At 36.1% G+C, this 20,439-nt stretch overlaps 1 protein-coding gene across 3 annotated transcripts in view; it reads right to left on the reverse strand.

The window, feature by feature from the left end:
* Positions 1 to 20,439, reverse strand: part of Samsn1 (SAM domain, SH3 domain and nuclear localization signals 1) — an 87,574-nt gene that overhangs the window by 29,104 nt on the left and 38,031 nt on the right. For all 3 annotated transcript variants that reach the window (XM_021185393.1, XM_029470649.1, XM_029470648.1), the window contains one exon: positions 805 to 876. In XM_021185393.1, coding sequence (XP_021041052.1) covers positions 805 to 876 — 72 coding nt within the window. The remainder of the gene's footprint in view (positions 1 to 804; positions 877 to 20,439) is intronic.

Raw genomic sequence — 20,439 nt, forward strand, 5'->3', positions numbered from 1 at the left:
AAAAAAAAAAAAAAGGAAATGGCTCCTAGTAAATAAGGTGGTATAACAAGCAGGTCAGACATCACAGTCAAATGATGAAGGTTTAGCTCTGCCTTCATCATTTGATAACTCTGTAGTAGAAAAGGAATTATGATCAGGGAATACATATATACCTTCATCATAAATCAAAACACCAATAATTCCTAAATGGCAACACTATACTTCCTTCATGTCAAGCACTCCTTTAAATGTAGCTATCGCTGGTACTGCTATTATTATTATATACAAAATTTAATGTTAAAGCACACTTCAACATTACTGTTAGGACATACACAAAGTGTGTTTAGTTTATAAATATGCACATTATGCTGACCAGTAAGATATTTACTGTAAATACTAGAAGTATCAGCGTTCAGTGGTGTAGCTACATGCTCCCCTCATCAGAATGACTATCAAGCCCATTTCCCTACCTGGCATGCTATCAACTCAGGCAAGAATATTGCTTCAGCATGGACATGCTCAGGGGACTTGGAGCTGTCAATGTAACTTTGAATCATAACTATCTTCAAAGTATAACTAACTTGAAATTACTATTCTGCCCAAATATTGAGTAAGCTTTTTAAATAGCTGTTTTACCTTAATGCCCAATGTGGTGCTAGGCCCTAAATATTTGCTCATCTATTTCAAAATTCTGTGTAAGTGTACATGACTTGAAAATGTATTTAATTTCTTGACCTAACTCAGAAAAATAGTATTATCCTTTTACACTATAAACTTTTATAATATACTGTCATAATATTCATAGAGATAAAATAAAATACCAACCTCAATTGAGTCATCAGATTTTGATACGGAATTATTCCGAAAACGGTCAAAATTCCCAAAACTGCTGCTGCGCTGTAAAATTGGAAAAGGAAAAGAAACTTAAGGTTTGTGACTTTCACAACTGAAAGCAATAAATTTATTATAGCTTCTCAGAAATGCCTTTTGAATATGGAAAGCTATGAAAAGTCCTCTAAGCCATCAAAAGCCATTGGATGTATTAATATTATTTGTATTTTATATGAAAAATTTCTAAAATATCCTCCTTTGATTTGTGTAATAGTGGTTAAGACCATGGTTATTTAAAAACATTATTTAAATTATTTCTTTAGGCTCTTGACCCAAGCACCTGAAACCTATGAAGAATCTAAACTGAGCCTTCTTTAGGTAAGCTAAACACTAAGTTATTTGCACTAGGAAAGGATAGGCAGTATTTACCAACAAAGTGGGCAACCAGTAAAAGGCAACAATGAAAACAAGAAAAGGTCTGAGTAATTGTTCTTCTGCTTCCTCAGATAAGCTTATTGAAAAACAAAATTAACACAAGTTCACTTCCCACTAATACATTCTGCTAACTTTAAATTCTCTGTCAGTTATTAGAAAAAAAAAGCATACAGGTGGACATATTAATAGACTGAACATGTAGGCATGTACAGTATAAGATGGAGAGGCAAACTGAATCTTGTCACATTTCCCCTGGAATCGCAATGAGATCCTAATCTCTTCCCCCGTTGTGCAGGTCAAGTTCCCTACACCCCACATGTTACAATGCTGGATTATTCTTATGCAACGCAGTCTAGGTTGGTGATTATAAATAAACCTGAGATATTTCAAAGTTAAATGGTTCTTCTGAACCATTTTCAAAATTCTTCAAAATCACTGAGTCAAAAAATTGACTTTCTCACTATTTAATTTTATTCATTGTTTAGGGTGGTGGGTATCTAATTGTGTGTGTGTGTGTGTGTGTGTGTGTGTGTGTGTGTGTACCTATAAATCTAAAGAAGATAGCTTGTCCTAAGGATTGTACCTCATTTCAAAATAATATGTTTTAGAAATTGATAGATTTTACTGAAAAAGTGACCTAGTAATTTGGAAAAAAAAGATTAATAGCAGTAGTCAGTAGCCTGTAGAATTTATTATTGTCCACTTAGAACTTATCTCTCACTTTAAAAATTCTTTTCCAGAGAAGGCTTGTCCTTGGGACCATTCTTAGACACATCTCCACCAACTTCCATTAAAATTCTTTAAAATGAATTGGAATAAGAAGCCCCTGGACATGTGACACATAGCGAGCCTATTAGACGTTGTGCTCTAGAACGTTGCTCCAAGAATGATGACTGTTGTAGAAAAAAATACCCTTTGCTGACTTGCCTCCCTTGCTGACCTAGCTCCCAGTTCTTTTTGTTTGTAATGAGAGCAGAGACAAGATAGCTGAAATTGTGTTCCACAGTGGAAACTACCAAGCCATCTCATACCGAGCGTACGGAACAAGACATAAACCCAGAGTGGATCACTTCACCTTGCCTTGTGGGCATTTTCCATTAGGCCATCAAGGCTCAAAGATCAGAGAGAAGTGAGGAAACTATGGTCCTGCTCACAGGTGAATCCATCAAGGACAGTTATTACTCTGTTGTATACTTGGGACATTCTTATGGCCTATTGTAACCTAGACCTGTGGCAGTTCGGTAGCCTATACCCAGTCGGATGGTACCTCTTGCATATTAATGAGAGCTACAGAATGCTTCCCACTGCTGGATAATGGGGCCTGCTGCACGGGAGGGCACAAAGTAGATTCACTTCAGCATTTCTCTACACTATATTATTCCATTAAGTAATCAATAGCCACCACCTTTTAAAATTAATTCTTCCTCCATTATACCAATAAAGAAAAGCAGATATGGGAATAGTGATTTTAAAAGATAAAAAAAAAAAAGAAAAAAAAACCTGCTACTTTGGGTCTTGTCAGTCCTATCAATACTAAAGTCCCAGCAACCTAAAGGCTGAGGAGTCGGTCTGTCCATCCTGAGATACTCTTAAGAAGTAAATTTCAGTTCTTATTTAGAAGGGCACTTAGCATATTTCATTATTCACTCCAAAAGTTAGTTACTCTCTGAGAAGATGGTTTCATAATATATTTATAGGTTATAGCTTAGGTCAGAAAGGAGCTAATGTCTACTATGAGGTATGGACAAGAAATGGATTTATAATTTCTACTGTCAAGGTTTATCATGAAAAGGTGAATTATGAAGAAGCAAGGCCTGCTTCCTACATAGTAGTCCTTAATAAAAGAGAACATGTTTGAATATTCACAAATGTGTACGGTGTGATCATTCTGCAGACACTAGCCGGTGACAAAGGCTCTGATCAAGATCAAGCAATTACATGAACAAAAAACTGTCTCTGGGAAAAGCGCCCTGAATAAAAAAGCAATTCAAAATGTAAGCAACATTTGATAATAGTGGCATTAGATCATGCTTGCCCTTTACATTGTGTGTAAGTATATACAAGGGCTTGGAGTGTAGCTCAAAAATAGAACACATACCTTGCATCTATGTGCAAGGCTCTATGTTCAATCCCAGCTCCACCCCAGCCAAATGAAGTATACAACCCTTGTAATATGTTTAGTAAATCACTTGTAAAATGGCACAACATCTGTGGAGGGAAATTTGGCAACATCTGGTAAGTTTTCACATATATTTGTATTTTGTCATAGCAATCACATTTCTAAATGTCAATGCCAGACTGACATGTGAATATGCTAACATATGAATACTAACATATGAATGTACTATACATTCATTGTAATATTTTACCCAGAAACCTGTAAATCCCAACACTTATCAAAAGGATGCTAAATTAGTATATATATATATATATATATATATATATATATATACCCCTGAAATTTTTTTTTCCCTAATTCAATGGAAAGGGAATTCACTAGCATACAGTGAAAAAGATAATACCAAACAGAATGAGTGACCATTTATGTAAGTGAGAAAATATTCTGTAAATCTCATGAAGGCAAATCCAGGCTTTCTTTCAAAGAGAAATGAAAACAAGTGAGGGGTGTGGAAGAAAGAAATGATGAATATGTGTTGTTTCATAGATTTGAGTACAAAACTGTGCAAAACTTTCTCAAATTCAATCAAAATAAAAATCCCTAAACTTTAACATCCAAATGAAACACATCTACTAAACTCTAAATTGAGTGGATTGCTTAAGGAAAAGCTTATTACAAGTCATTTTAAAGCAAAGGAATTTGTCAGTCTGTACACGGAAGTACTGCAAGGACAATGTAATGGAAAACTAAATCTTAACCTTCTGCCATCATTGTGGTTAGTAGGACTGACATAGATGTTAACACTGAAAACAATTAAAGTCAGTAACAATGTCAATATCATTTAAGTCAAGATCATCGGAATTATAATAAAATCGTTGTAGATATAAAATAAAATGCTTAAATAAAACCCACAGTCTTAAATCCCAATTGAAAGCACCGTGAGATTTTCCCAACTCACTTCTAAAACTATTCTGTTCCTAGCTGCACTCACACATATAAAGGTCCAGAACAATGACAACCCAGCCTTGGATCAACTCTAGTTCACAAATTCGACCCTATGCACACACCTGTATGCCTGGTGCTTTGTCAAACCACAGACACACCTTCCAAATAGCTAGGGGGCTATACAGAAGGTTTTTAGTGTTTGGATAGATTGTAGCCCAAAGCATGCTATTTTAGTTTTAATGGAAGTAGTACATGTAATATACTGTGAGATCATTTCAGTATATCTTAACATGTCAAAATCCACTGATTTATCATCATACTGGAGAGAAATATCAGTGTTTGTCTTGGGAAATATAATAGCAGCATTTTGAGAACAGACAAAAAATAAAAGACAATAGTGTCCCTTTTCTGAATGAAATATGTTTCCGAGTTAACTGAACAATTGATCATGGGAAGTTATTCTGAATGTGTACATGTTGTACTTATATATTCTAGTTATTAAAAATTGATGAAATCATAAAATTACTATTTTGCCAGTCTCTACTATAACACTAGATATAGAAAATAACTATCAATATGTACTGAAAGAGAAGCAACCAGAACATGTTCGTGACTAAAGCACTGCATGGGCTCACATGAGGTGGTATTCAAAGGGAAGGGAGAGGGCAAGGGGAGAAGTGTGTGTAGGCATAGGGGCCGGGGCAAAGGATAGAATTAGAACGCATGTCTGTCTCTGGCCTGGTGTTGACTAATCAGGTTGAACTGGCCGGCCAGCAAGCTCCAGCTTCAGCCTCTGCCTCCTCAGTGTTGGGTAGGGCACTGCACCCAACGTTTTTTAGTGGATTTGGGGATCAAATGTCCTTAAGCTTACAAGGATGTATGTTCAAAATCTCTATGAGGAGCCATATTGAGGAATGTTCTGTGTTTAAAGAGCTCCTGACTACCGGTGTGCATTTTCATTACTACAGAGATATAGGAACATGGTCAGTGCTGTGAAGAGGGTTTAGTTCTCTGAAGGGGACAGGATGACGGAACTAAGTAAGCTTCCTTAACCATTTGCCTGTCTGTACTATGAACATGAAAGAAAACTGTGGAGTCTTTTTTTATTTTAAATATGAATCAAGCTTTTGACCAAAACCAGGAGATTTGACCTAACTTTTCTTTCTTATCCAGCCACCAACTTGTAGAGTTGTCAAATAAATAAACAATGACTAAAAATTGAGCAAGTCTTTTTGGAGAGTAGTCATGGTAGGCCCCTTTTAGGAGGAGGGGGAATCTATAAGAAGACCAGCAGCCTCAATTATTCTGGATCCCCAAGATCTCTCAGACACTGAGCCACCACATACACCAGCTGATATGAGCCACCACACACACACACACACTTATACAGCAGAGGACTGCCTGGTGTGGCCTCAGTGAGAGAAGATGCACCTAACCCTTGAGAGACCTGAGGCCCCAAGGAGTAGGGAGGCCTGGTTGGGAGGGGGTGAATGCTGGAGGGGGACATTCTCATGGAGACAGGTGGAGGAGGTATGGGACATAGAACTGTCAGAGGGTGAACCAGGAGGGGGATAAAGTCTGGACTGTAAAAAAAGAAGATTAAAGAATAAATTTTTAAAAATGAGCAAGTCACTGGTAGAAGTGTCAATCTATTTCAAAGAAAATATTTGCCAATGTGAATCAGACACCCACAGTATTTTGAAGTATCCTGGCAAATTAGAAGTTATATATACTCACTGCCAACAAGTTCTCACATCTAAACATTACTCATAAGACATTTGTTAGTATCCACTCTTCAGATCAAATTTCCATTTGAGTTCGCCATTAACGTTGTATTATAAAACGTTAAACCTCAACACGTCTGTCACCCTTTATCCAAAAGCATTCGAGGATTTAATTGTCCTGGATGACTCAGGTGCTAAGATGTTGGAGAGTGAAAAATCACATTTAACTCACTTAAAAATAACCTGTTAGGATTGCCTCAGTGTTAAATAATCACAGCATCATGTGATGTCTGTGGAAGACAGTCTGTGAGGTGCCAGGGAACTTCAAGCTAAAAAAGCAACAAGAACTGCAGAATCAACAGTTAGTGCCTTCCACACTCACACTACATCCTTGTATAAAGGCGACTCGGAGCTCAAGAAAATGATCACATCACCCAAACAAAGCAGAACACAACGCAGTGTTATGAATAGTCTCAGTGGTGGGCCTGGCTTCTAGGAACCCAAGTCAACGGGCTCATTCTCTACCTCATTAGCTTCACGTCAACTGCAAAACATGGGCAGAATGTTCTCACCCCAGTGCTATCATTCGTTTCTAAATTTTGCTGAAATTTCTCATACGGAATCTTTACTTTTAGAATTTTATGTGGCACTAAACTTTTCTGCAGAGAGTCACAGTGGGGTGGGGGCAAGAATTTCAATAATAACTGAAAATAGCAATGTAAAAATGATACAACAGCTGATGTAGAGCGTTAAACATATTTGAGAGTCAAAAGGCTTGAGTATTTAAGAATTCTCAATTGTTCCTTTCTATGGTATGCCACTATGTTCCGTTATTTTACACTGCAACTAAAGACTGTAAGTCATGTAACACTTCTAGAATTCAGTAAAAATTATTCGAGTCCATGTTAGTTGAAGGGAGCTCAGAAGTAATGCATTGATATGCTCTAAATATATTTTTCAAATAAAAAGTATCATAGGGCAAAAATTTACTATAAAGAATGTTTTAAAATTCTATAAAATATAAATGAAACTATAAATATTAAAAGTAGCAATATTGCTCAATGGTGAAGCTCTATCCTTGTAAGCATAAGGATGTTTGATTCCCCTAACCCACTAAAAATGTCAGGTGCAGTGCCACACCCAGCACCAGGGAGGCAGAAACTGAAGGATGTCTGGAGCTTGCTGGCCATGCAGTTCAGCCTGATGAGTGATAATCAGAGCAGAGACCTTGTCCCAAATATGGCATATGCTGTTTTCAAGAACCATAGAGTTTCTTTTCCATCCTCCACATCTATGTGCACATAGAAACCACAGGGATAAACTGGCAATTGCATGCATGCCTGCACACATATGATCATAAAAATATTCAATCTTAATAATATCTTGTATGCATGTCTAGGCCCATACCTATAATCTTATTCTAAAGAGTAAGTGATCAAAAATTTGGACATGAAATGATCTCAAACCAATACAATTTTAAGTTGCTTCAAAGTTTTTTTTTAATTCTAAGATTCTGTAGCTGTTTTCTGAGATACCAAAGCCAAAGGTAGTACTGCTTTAAAATGATAAAATAAGAAAAGGTGGTGGGGGTAACTATTTATTATATTTGAAAAATACTTCTGGAAGACAAAAATGTGACTAATGTAAACTCAAATTCCTCTTCAGCTGTTGCAGAAAAAAAAAAGCTATGGTCAGATGGACACAATCATTTTAATGACTAATCTTTTTAAATTTGGAACATTGTTATTTTACTAGATTTTTTTTTTATTGCCGGGATGGACAATAATATCTCTAGCTTAAAATTAGCAAGAACTTTTAAGTGTACAGGTCATGTACAGTATACAGGTAGTGCTTGGAAGAATGTAGGATGCAGGAGGGAACACATGAGTAGCCAAGGTAACTGGGCTTACATATCTACTACCCTCACCAAAAGCTAAAACTGCCTCTGGCAACTTTCTCATTATCAATCTTCGTTTCTGTTCACCATGGTACAGGAAAGGCTGTGCAAAGAAAAGGAATTCTAATTCCTTTCCCCTTTCTTTCTTTCTTTCTTTCTTTCTTTCTTTCTTTCTTTCTTTCTTTCTTTCTTTCTTTCTTTCTTTCTTTCTCTCTCTCTCTCTCTCTCCCNCTCTCTCTCTCTCTCTCTCTCTTTCACCAGTAAATATCCTTTATTCTTTTTGTTCCTTTTTTTCTTTCTTTCTTCATTATTAGATATTTTCTTTATTTACATGTCAAATTTTATCCCCTTTCCTCATTTCCCCTCCGAACCCCCCACATCCCCTCCCCCTCCCCTTGCTCACTAACCCACCCACTCCTGCTTCCCTGTCCTGGCATTTCCCTACACTGGGACATCGAGTCTTCACAAGACCAAGGGCCTCTCCTCTCATTGATATCCCACAAGGCTACATATGCAGCTACATATGCAGCTGAAGCCTTGAGTCCCTCTATGTGTACCCTTTGATTGGTAGTTTAGTCCCTAGGAGCTCTAGGGGGTACTGGTTAGTTGATATTGTTATTCCTCCTATGAGGCTGCAAACCCCTTCAGCTCCTTGGGTCCTTTCTCTAGCTCCTCCATTGGGGACCCTGTGAGCATCTACTTCTGTATTTGTCAGGCACTGGCAGAGCCTCTCAGGAGGCAGCTATATCAGGCTCCTATCAGCAAGCACTTCTTGGCATCCACAATAGTGTCTGGGTTTGGGAACTGTATAATGGGATGGATCTCCAGGTGGGACAGTCACTGGATGGCCTTTCCTTCAGTTTCTACTCCAAACTTTGTCTCTGTATCTCCTCTCATGGGTAGGGATTCAATATTCTAATTAAAAAAAAACATTCTTCTCCAATTAGTTTAAAAGATAACTTTCGTACAAATTTGATATTTTTAATCTGTGACCAAATATATGAACTCGTCATGCCATTACTGATTACAATCTTCTATTTAGTCAAATAAGTAAACTTCAAAAACAGATACCCTGCATTCTAATATTTTGTATACTCTATTTCTAACAACCAAAGAAATATTTAAGACCCTGGTAAGGAAAGGCAACCAATATTTAGAAGAACCTCAAATATTGTTGCTCTGCTATGGCAACCCAAGTTTTAAATACATCTAAAACACCTCTTTTTTGTTCTCTTATAAATGTCTAATTTTTCCACTTGCACTGCTTGCAAATGAAATCATGCCATAGTATATATAAAGCAACACTAATCTAAATGAGAAGTATGATGCAGAAGCAAAACGTTAAATTTTGTATTAAGAAAGTTCAAAAAGGATAAGAGTCATTTACCTTCTTATTTATGGAACAATACTTTTTAGAAGTTAATAGTTCAGACATTTTTAAAAAATATTTTCAATAATTAAAGGTGGTAAGTCTATGAAAATTTCTAATGAAATCGTAATCAATATGACGAAAGGGTATATGGCACTTCCAAGCTTAGGAGACTTTTAAACATATTAAATCGTTTAATATGTTGACTCGAACTTTAGGTTTTTAAAGAATCCTCTAACAAACTTGTCACTCATGTGCTACTACTATGACTAATATACAATATCTGATCATAATATATGTTGCTGTTACATGTATCATCAGAAAGAAATCAGGTTAATTCATAGTACTCATTGCTATAAAATAATAGTTAAAGGTTTGGAAGTTAACTTGGAAAGAATGAATCCATCCAGTAATTTTCCATCAGACACTCAGGGGTACCAACACCTTATGCATCCCTTAGATTTTAACCACACTCTGCTGTAGGTGGCCTCTGGGAACAAAATGACCTTTCTAAAGGTCTCCTCAAGGAATATTTTAGTCATTCAGTGATCTCCTTGAACACAAGTAATGACAAACAATAAGCTAATTCTCAAAAAAAGTTTTTTTTAAGTCATTTTTACTACTTTTAAATGGGTGGGTTTGATGCATGATTTTGGTAGCCCTGATTAATGGTCACCGCCAGCCCAGCTTCTGGAGTTGTAATGTGTCTGTGAGCTCCCCTTCAGCCAAGCTCCGCCATTAATCCAGTGGCATATGTCAGCTCAGCAAAGCAAGGTCACTCTTCTGCTTCAAGGGGAACCTTTTTAGAAATAATAAAACTGACAGAAAGTTCTTTTTTGCATGCTTTATGCTGCCTGAGGTTGAGTGCTGCAGTTAATATCATAAACCTTATAAACACTCTCTTCCCAGGCAGCAACTGCTGCCACAGCCTTAGGAGTCGAAACGGGTTTTGTTTTTCCTTAGTAAGAACAGACATGTTTATGTGCGGTAAATATATGATATGCAATCCCAAACAGGGAAGGAATATGTGGGTAAAAATACCCTAGCGTGGGTGCTAGGGCTTTTTGAAAGACACCATTGGGATTCTTCATTATCAAATACACGTATTACTACAACCAAATCTATCATTATAAAATTTTTTTTCCTCTCTGCAAATTTACATCTGATTGCATGTATACTTCAGTGTATTGAGGGATACATAGTAGTGATAAAAACTAGTTGAGCTGATGAGCACTCTGTGGCCTACAATGTCATGTCTCATAACTGTATTACCTTGACTTCTGAAGGAGTTATATTTCTTACATTATAAACATGTGTTTCATTGTGAATGGCTACCTTAAAACTGGTGGGTATTAATAATGAGGTAGCCCTAATCCTGAGTAACCCTAACTTAAACAACCCAAACAAAAGCTATCCTTGAGCCAAAGGAAAATGATGGCTATGCAATTCTAATAGAGAACATATGTAAGGTAAGCATACACATTACAAAAGAATGTCTACTGCAACAATAAAATGTCCAGGGACTACCCCTATACAGTTCCAGTGTGTTCTCTAGTTGATATCTAATTCCAATCATTGTGTCTTATAAAGTAAGGTTTTATATTGGCTAAATCTGCCTTGGATCTTATTCTAGATAGTAAAACTGCATAATTATAGAAATAAAGCCCATTATTTCCTGGTTTGACTTTATTACATGAAAAAGCTATTAGGAGTGACAGCAGCTAGTCCTTCTAGGAAACCAAGTACACTGGGTGAGTCTCTAGGTCAGATCCAAGGCTTTGGCCAAGCTTACAGAAGTCACTTCATATTGACTCACTTATAAACAAGGATACCAAAAGTTAGCACTGCCAAGTATCTCTTTACTGTGAGCAAGGCTTCTCTAAGAAAGAATGCATACTCCATATTAATGAAAGAATTATTTCGGGGATGGAGAGGTCGCTCAGTGTTTAAGAGCACTGACTGTTCTTCCAGAGGTCCTGAGTTCAATTCCCAGCAACCACATGGTGGCTCACAGCTATCTGTAAAGGGATCTTATGCCCCTCTTCTGGAGTGTCTGAAGTGGACACACACACACACATTAAATAAATAAATAAATTTAAAAATTTAGATATGCCTGAGTGGAAATGGGATCCAATGCCTTCTTCTGGTGTGTCTGAAAACAGCTACAGTGCACTCAAAAATAAAATAAATAAATCTTTAAAAATATATTTAAAAAATAATTGTGTCCCTTGGAAGAAATGGCACATGATGCAGCATACCAGTGCTGGGACCTAGTTTGGTTAGTTGAAGCTGGATAATGGTAAAGTCAACTTAGCATCAAGACTGGAAATATTATTTCAGGTTGCATCTCTTGTTTGTGAGAAAGTCTGCAGAGATAAATGAGATGCTTGCTTCCAATTATATATACATATATACATATATATCATATAGCATATACTGCATACTGTATACTACATACTATATACTTTATATTTTATACATTATATATGAGCAAAAATCACATATATGTATGTATATACTATTTGTTTATTGTTTTGTTTCATTGCACTCTGATCCTAGAAACAGTTGCTCTGTTTTTTATCATGTGTTGCCCAGATCTTTATCATGAATGGGTTGTTAGGCATCTCCGAAGTAGGTTACTTCTATAAATGACTAATATTACCCATTAGTCATGCCATACTCAGAGCACATATACTGAAAAATCACTACAATTTTGCATTATATAAATGTTTTTTTATGATAGTTGGAAAAAGAAGGAAGGAAGGAAAGCCAATGTAGTCTGAGAGTCAGAAAGACTGAATTCAATCCTTCCTGAGTTCTTCCCAAGTCACAGGGTAAAAACTTAAGTAAGATATATCTTCTGTTCTTGACAGGAGAGCTGGTTGGGGTGAAACAAACTATATCCAAAGAAATGAAAGTTATGAAATAAGGATTAGAAAATTAGAAAAGATGCCAAGATTATCTACTTAACACAGCTAAACCAGGAAATAGACATGTGCTAACAACCTACAAGCCTACAGGACAGGTTCTAACATGTTCTCCTCTTCCAATCACAACCCCAAAGCTCAAATAAGGTTTAATAAAGTACCCACAGTCTGGATAAGAAATAATCAAACTCATACCTTCAACCCAGCTGTGTGTGACTCTAGTCCCTGTTGCCTACTGTTCTGCTAGCTAACCATTTCTACTGCTTTCTCGAGATGTCAGGTAAGTAGTCAAGTAAGCACGAGTTCATGAATACACGGACACATTCCATAGGACAAGCAGCAGAGCGAGTGTTTGTAGCATCAGGAACAGAAGTCTCTATGAGCCCCCTAAACCAGATGGTACATTAGTGGGTTGGTTATCTTTGTAAAACATCTCCGAAGATCCTAATATGTAAAAGGACCCCTTAGAGGTATAGAGCAGATTTTCTTCCTATATGTTTTAAATGGTGCCTCATGGAAGCTACTGAATTATAGCAGATGTGCATCTGCATGAGAAAAGATGAGAGTCTGAAGTGGGCAGGAAGGTGTGAGAACAGGGAAGCATGCAGGACAGTCAGATGGAGGTCAAGCATGGAGCATCTAATCAGAAGAAAGGCATCGAAGATAGCTGGAAGAAAGAAGGAGCTGAAAATCAAATCCTCACTTCTACTTTGGTGGGAGCTCTTTGACTGTTAGTGGCTAAACTGTGTTGCCCTCTGTCTTCTAACTTTGAGGAGTTCAGAAGGTAACTGTGTGTGAAGAACTTCAAAGAGATCATTAACTAAATGATGTAATCATTGGGGTGTTTCTCAATAAAATCCCACTGGATTCTTTATAGGATGTTGTCAGCAAGACAGAAAGAGATCCTGGAGCAAAGTGCACAGAAAACATGGGGCATCCATCGATTGGACAAAGCTACAGGCTCGGTGACAGGGTCTTCTCTGGCAGACCTCCTGAGAAAGCAAGCCTTCCCCATGTTAATTTCAGATAAGGTGAATCTAACTGTAGTAACAGAAGCCTTCTTCCTGTAGATACGAATCCCCACAACTACCACCGCAGACAGTTTCAAAGCATCCCTTCTTTTTAATAGAGGACGGCTTTTATTTCTCCTAAGAACTGAATGTGAATGGGTTATTTCTAAAACTCCACTTGAATTCTTAATATTAGCAAACAAGGAGAAATGCATCAGATCTGGAAATTTAGATATATTGTTTATGCACTTGGTTCCATTGTTTGAAAAAATACATTCCCTGTGGATAATGAAGTCATTTTTTTCTCTAAATCAGGGAAAGACAAGAGACAAATGGTTAAGTAAGTTGAGTTTTAAAAGACAAAGTGTTAGTAGTCCGGGTAGTGGCTCTACATTCTTCCTATAGGATATAAAATAGTCAATGTTATACCAAGGGGAAGCCACATTCTCTTACGTAACTACCTTTGGATTTTTCTGCATGCTGACTTAGTACTTTCTAAATTTTGGCAATATATTTGGCACCAAAGTTTTTCTACTTGCTTGAGATTAAATTTTGGTTTAGGATTTACATTCTATAAGATGGGAAAATCTAAAGCAAGTTAGTGATTTGCTGGAAAGAATATTCTTCATTAAAAACAGCTAATAATTTTAACAGTTAATTGAATGAGTTATGAATTCATCCATCAAATTAATGTATTTTGAAGGAAAAGAGAAAAGCCCTCCAAAAGTTAGGTGTAAATTATAGGTGATTTCTTTGAACCAGTGAACAGTAAACGAGCCATTTCTTAAAATATAGACACAAGTTGAATAAAAGGATAGTATAGGATATTAGTAGTCTTAGTGTTTGCTGCATTTAAAGTGTGACTACATTGAAAGGGATGTCATCTGTCCAAAGAGATCACAGATTCTAAGTCTTGTCCACAGCACATTCATACTCCTTCCCTTCATGAACCCATAGGTTTTTCAACTCCTATTATTTGAAACACTAAACAGTGGACTGAATTTATCTAAATGAATCTATTAAAATTTAATCCAAAAAGAAACTGCAGCAACAGTAGAGCCCAGATTTGGTTGTAGAAACACTGTTATGTAAAATTCAAACCCTTTCTTAACCTTGAGTGAAAATACTTCACATGTACAGAATTACACTGCTCTCTATAAATTAACGGAATATAGTGTTATGTCATCAAGGCTTTGGAAAGATTTTTAAAGTTAGTGGAACCTGGTGTGGAATACATTCCTTGAGTTGAGAAATAGAGAAAGAGAGTTGGAAAGTTGCAAGGGTTGGGTAACAAACTGCTTTCTGCTTTCAGGAGAGTTCCTGTTACCCACCAGCCAAACACTAGACTTCTTGTTTGTCTACCAGAACTTAATGGTATGACCCTATTGTTGTAGACACCACAAAGTTTAGTCAAAGGGTATTGAAAAATAAATACGCCACTCATATTTATGGCTATGGAATCTTCCTCTCTACTAGCTACCTCTCATAATACTGGGAGGGACTATGTATGCTATGGGACAGGGGCTTTTCAACAATCTACCCAGCTGTGAGCCTCATGAGGTATATTATTGAACAACATGGTCAAGTATGTCCATAGATGCAATATGGGCACAAATGTTAGGTGTACACACACACACACACACACACACACACACACACACACAGAGTGAGAGAGAGACACGCACACAGAGACAGAGACAGACAGAGAAATAGAGAAAGAGAGTTGGGAAGTTGCAAGGGTTGGGTAACAAACTGCTTTCTGATTGTATTTGAGGCTTGCTTTTAAAGAGGAAATTCACATCTGGTGGTATAAATCTACTCAAGAGCCCATACTTGAATAGTTCACAGGCCACCGTGGTACCCTGAATATCCTGTTTTGTTTAGTAAGCATTGTAGTGAACTGTCTTCTAGATGGCTGTCTTTATATCAATACATTGGTACAGCTCTCATCCTTCATCAAAGAGTGACCTTTGTGCAGCGTGGGTGGAAGTTAATGCAGAAAATCATATCTGATCAATTTGCAGAGTTAATGCAGAAAATCATATCTGATCAATTTGCAGAGAATATGTGGCAGAGCGTTGTTCAATCCTAAAAGGGACCTCTGTATCCACCAACCCACATAGCTCTGGGAGCCATTATGGAAGACAGGGTAGAATGTTATCATGAGTCAGGTTAGGGAAGAAGAGAGCCAAAGAGTATCTTCTGGCCAGGACAGAATCCCTGCTCCAGGAACTCACAGCACCTGCGTTTGAATATGCAAGATCTGCAGGAGATAAAGGTAGTCAACCTTCCAGCATGGTGTGTGGGGTCTTGCAGGCTCCCACCTGGAGGAGCTATTGACAGGTGCTAACTTCGGAGGGAGGGAGAGAGAGAGTTCTTTTTCCTCAAAGGTGTGCCTCTAATAGGTCAACTACACTCCAGTGGATGATCGCAATTCCATGAATATATGGTCAACACAAATTGGACTTGGTGGGTTATTAGAAGAAACATACAAATAATTGTATTTGACCAGTAAGAAAAAACCACAATTCTGAATTCTAACATAGAACAGATATATGTGCTGTATATATGGGAAGGGTTAGGAGAATAATATGATCAAATTTTTATTGAATAAAATTCTCAAAGAATTAACAAAACATTCAAAGGACATAGGCTCCGTATGCAAGTGTCTTGTCTCAAGTAAGTACCGGGTCCTGAAAGAGTCTCCACTTTCCTGTACCTGGTTAAATAAGGGTTAAAGTGCATTTTAAGAGCCTTGATACAAAAAAAAAAAAGCAATGCAGGCATCTCTTTAATGCCACAACTATGTGTCATCCCTGTCTAGGAGCATAAATTTGCACAGCGGGCAGTGCAGCGAAAACAGCTTATAATCAACTCATCACCTCTCATCATTGCCGGGATCAAATGCAAATGGGGAGGAATGCCACTTCAGTCACTGCTTGTGAAAATTAGCATCTGTGACACTAATGGTGTCTCATTCTGTATGCACTTTAGATTGAAAAGAACCTTTTTTTAAAAAAAGCTATTTCAAGAAGTGCCATTATTCCAATGTTTCCCTTTATGATGACAGTGGTATTGAATCCTCTTAACTCAAAGGAGACCTCGGTTAAAATGTATTTATATGGATTACCATACACCAACATATTAAGTCTGCATTGTCCTAATTACAGTTCCCAATCTCATCTGTGTGGCTCAGACCGTTTTCTCTAGAAACTTTCTAGCATGCTCTCTCACCTGAAACAAAGGGTGGCCATGAGAGAACAATAATCTTTCTAGGAATCTTGCAAAATCTTGGGCATATTTGAGTGGCTCTTTAACACTCAAAAGAGAACCGAAGATGGATTTAAACACATGCACAACCTGCTACCCCAAAATCATAGTTTACAAACTCAGGAAAGTTTAATTTTCCACATATCTGTTAAGACCTTACTATGTTAGAACGTGAAGCAAAGAAGAAGGATATAAGCCCTTAACTTCTGCATTGGATAACAATTTTTATAAAACCATTTGGCAATTAAGGAAAAAATGAACACAATTCTAAATGCTGAAATTTAGACAGATATAGTACTTGGATAGATCCCCCGACAAAATTCCTGAATATAATTGGAGGAGGAAAGAGTCCCTAAATTTCTTTTCAAAGTACAAAGATTTCTAATGATGGGGTCTTGTTGGTGTCATTAACATTCATTTGGCATTTAAGACAGACAATGCCTGTACTGTCACAGTAGTAGTAAGACATCCACCATTTTAACAGTGGAAATTGACATGTGTTTTCATATGACATATTTTTTCATCTATGTATCTTTGATAGAAATAACTGATTTTTTTAATTGTGTGTAATCTTTAGTGTGCCTTTGACCCTTCATTTATGAGATTAGATAAGAGTTAGAGCAAGTATTAAATAGAGTAAAAAAAATCTGAGTAGAATGACTGTTACATAATAAATTAATGATAAACACAGGCAGCAAAAATAAACATGTCAAGGAAACACAGGAGAACTATGCCTTATTTGAGCATTTATAGATCATATAAACAGTATAGATGAAAGCTTATTGGGTCTACATGTGGAATATGCTTACAAAGTCTCAAAAGTCACGGTCAGCATTGAGCACTAGTGCTAAAATAGTAAAAACAAAACAAAACAAAACAAAACAAAACCAACCCCCCCCAAAAAAAAACTCGAAAGGAAAGTATGTATACAAAGCAAGGTTATTTTTATCTAATCTAAATGTAGAATTCTTAGCCACTACTCTCCAAGTTTCATTTTTAATTGGAAATTACCAATATACCAGATGGAGTCGAGGGACATACTAAACTTGTTGGAATTTATTAACCTTTTAGTATATACCATTACCTATTTTATAATACGTCTTCAGATATTTGAGGGTACCTAATATGGAAGATCTTTGGTTTGTGACTCTCAGTCTTTACTTTTAATCTTTAAGAACATATTTGTGTGACATTCTTCTTACATATAAACTACTTGGATAAAATAATCTTTAGCAAAATAGAGAAACAGAAACAGAAAAGAAAAATACCTCACAAGTGATAAAATGAGATGTGGCAAAACTATAATTTGGTTTTAAAGTTTAATTATTAGTAAGTTTATTGATAAGTACTATCCACATAAGAAAATAATACATTATTTTATATGTAGTATTCTATAAAATCTATTACTGCACATTAGAATTATAAATATTTTAATCATCACACTATAGAATCTATTAGAAAATACAAATAGCAAAGTCTATTGTTGTAACTGTATTTTTAGCTATTATATATGAAAGCAAGAATTGTTAGATTGTATTTATGTCTGGCTACCATATGAATTTTAATACATGTGTAAAGTCTATAAATGTTTAAATCAAATATGTCTCTTCCCTTCTCAAACATTTATCAAGTTATTTCTTTGTGTGTGTGTTTGTGTGTGTTCATATAGGCACTTATGCACATGCAAGTGCATGTGCAGGTATATGTCTGAACATGTCTGTACATGTGTTGTGTGTGTGTGAAGGCCACTGGACAATCTCAGGTGTTATTCCTTCTCAGGTGCTGTCTGCCTTGGTCTTTGATTTGAAACAGTGGTTCTCATTTGTTGAGTCTTCCTGACTAGGCTAGGCTACCAGGACCATTATGCCCAGGTCCATGCCTGTATCTGCCTCCCAAGTGCTGGGTTAAGGGACACATAACACCACACTGTAAGTTCTACAGAGGTTCTGATGAACTGCTGCAGGTCATCATGCTTGCATGGAAAGCATTTTATTGACTGAGCCGTACCCTCACCCTCAACTTACCATTTCACTAGAAGATGCTACATTTTAACTACGTATAGTCATCTTTCTATTTAATAGGGTCCAAGAACTTCTTATTACCATATAATTTAGTACCCATGGTGTTCTATTTAAACAAAAAGTTTATTATCTTTTATTTAAGGTAATATTAGATATTATAGGCTTCTCCTGTGTGTGGTGTGAGGGGATTAAACCTATGGACAGAAGAGGTGCTAGGCCATGCAGCTTTATCCAAAACCCTTAATTTATAGTTTTAAAATGTAGCGTATGGTGAGTCACAATAAAACCAAGGAAATCCCCTCCATACTTGTGAGCACACAGCACAGGGTCAGGATATGGAAACGATCATCTGATAGATAATCAGTATAAACAGTTACATCCTGTATTTCAGGACAGTTTCTTGCCATTCCTGTTGTGTCTTTCTAGACAGATGACACACTCCCTTCTTATAGGTGGGGGAACTTGTACCCCTTCAAATAGCCATCTGTGTAAGGATCAGAATATCATGTGCTCTTACCATTTCCTATGGATTATACACTTTATTCATGAAATATGCAAAAGTTTTCTATTGAAAACTATGAATTTGTAAGAATTGTTTCTAAGACATAATTATAGCAATTGGAGGGCTATTAGTGTCACAGCAAAAAAAATTAAATTCATATATGTCTTCAGTGTGACTATTTCTTGTGATATATTTTATTCTCAGGTGCATTGAGTGTGTTTTTATTTTATATGTACAGACATCAATAAGATGAACAATAGTTCACATCTACTCTAGTAATTACTGTGATTAAGACCATTGCCAATAATGAAAGATCATTTTGAAAACAGATTAGTGAAATGATATACTGATAATATAATGTGCAATACAGTCCTTATGAAATAGTCAAGTGTCATTTTTGAAAAATTTTGAGGTAAGCCACTTTTTTATCAATTTTTGTAATATTTCCAAAAATATGATCAACTGAATATTTTTATTTAATCAGTGCTATTTTACATAAAAAACAATCATATGAGACTGGAGATAGAGCTCAGCTCACAACAAATATAATCATATGAAGAAATAAAAATGATTCTTTGAAAAACCTTTCTTGGATATTTTGGGATGTGTTGCTGTGAATTTTTATTTTAGTAATAAAAAAACAGAAAGTGCAATATATTTTTGTACTATGTGTTTCTAAGATGCTTGTCTAACCTGTGTTGACTTTTTTGCATTAGAAACAATCATGTTGAAAATCATCTAGTTTTAGTTTCCTGTACTTGGAAATAATGAATTCTCAGTTTACTTCAGATCTTTTGCAAAAGGTTTTAAACCATTGAAGATTGTCCCGTGCCTCCTCAGTTCAGAAGGAAAATCAGTCCCCAAACTGTCTCTCTCCCAATGAGAAATAAAAGCTGATGACAAAGTGTAAACTCCTTAAAAATAAAGAATCCACTAGTATTTATCTCACCAACAAAAAGATTGAATTTATTTGAGAAACATTAGGAATGTATAAATAGGACAGAAATTTTCTGACATCACAACTTCATACTAAAGAAATTAATGTTACTAGTAAAAGACGTTTAGAGTTCTATAAAAATGTAAACTTGGCTTCTTCTATATTTTTTTAATGCCAATTGTTATCAAGAGAAAGAATAAAAGAACATACTACATAAGACTGGCTTATCAAATTTACTAATTTATAAATTTTGTGTCTTCTCAAAATAGGGCACAATTCTCTCTAGTGACAATGTGAAAATGCATATCTAATACAAGATATCATAGCTGAACATTCAAATTACAAAAAGAATTTTAAAAAACTAACCTAAAATTTCTCCATTTTAGTCTTCTTACTGTTATGTATTTTAAATATCTACAATTTAACAGATAAAATAATTCCTTCAGAACACTGGTAAGACATTGAACAACCAA

Source organism: Mus caroli, chromosome 16 (assembly GCF_900094665.2).
Source record: "Mus caroli chromosome 16, CAROLI_EIJ_v1.1, whole genome shotgun sequence".
Classification (NCBI taxonomy): domain Eukaryota; kingdom Metazoa; phylum Chordata; class Mammalia; order Rodentia; family Muridae; genus Mus; species Mus caroli.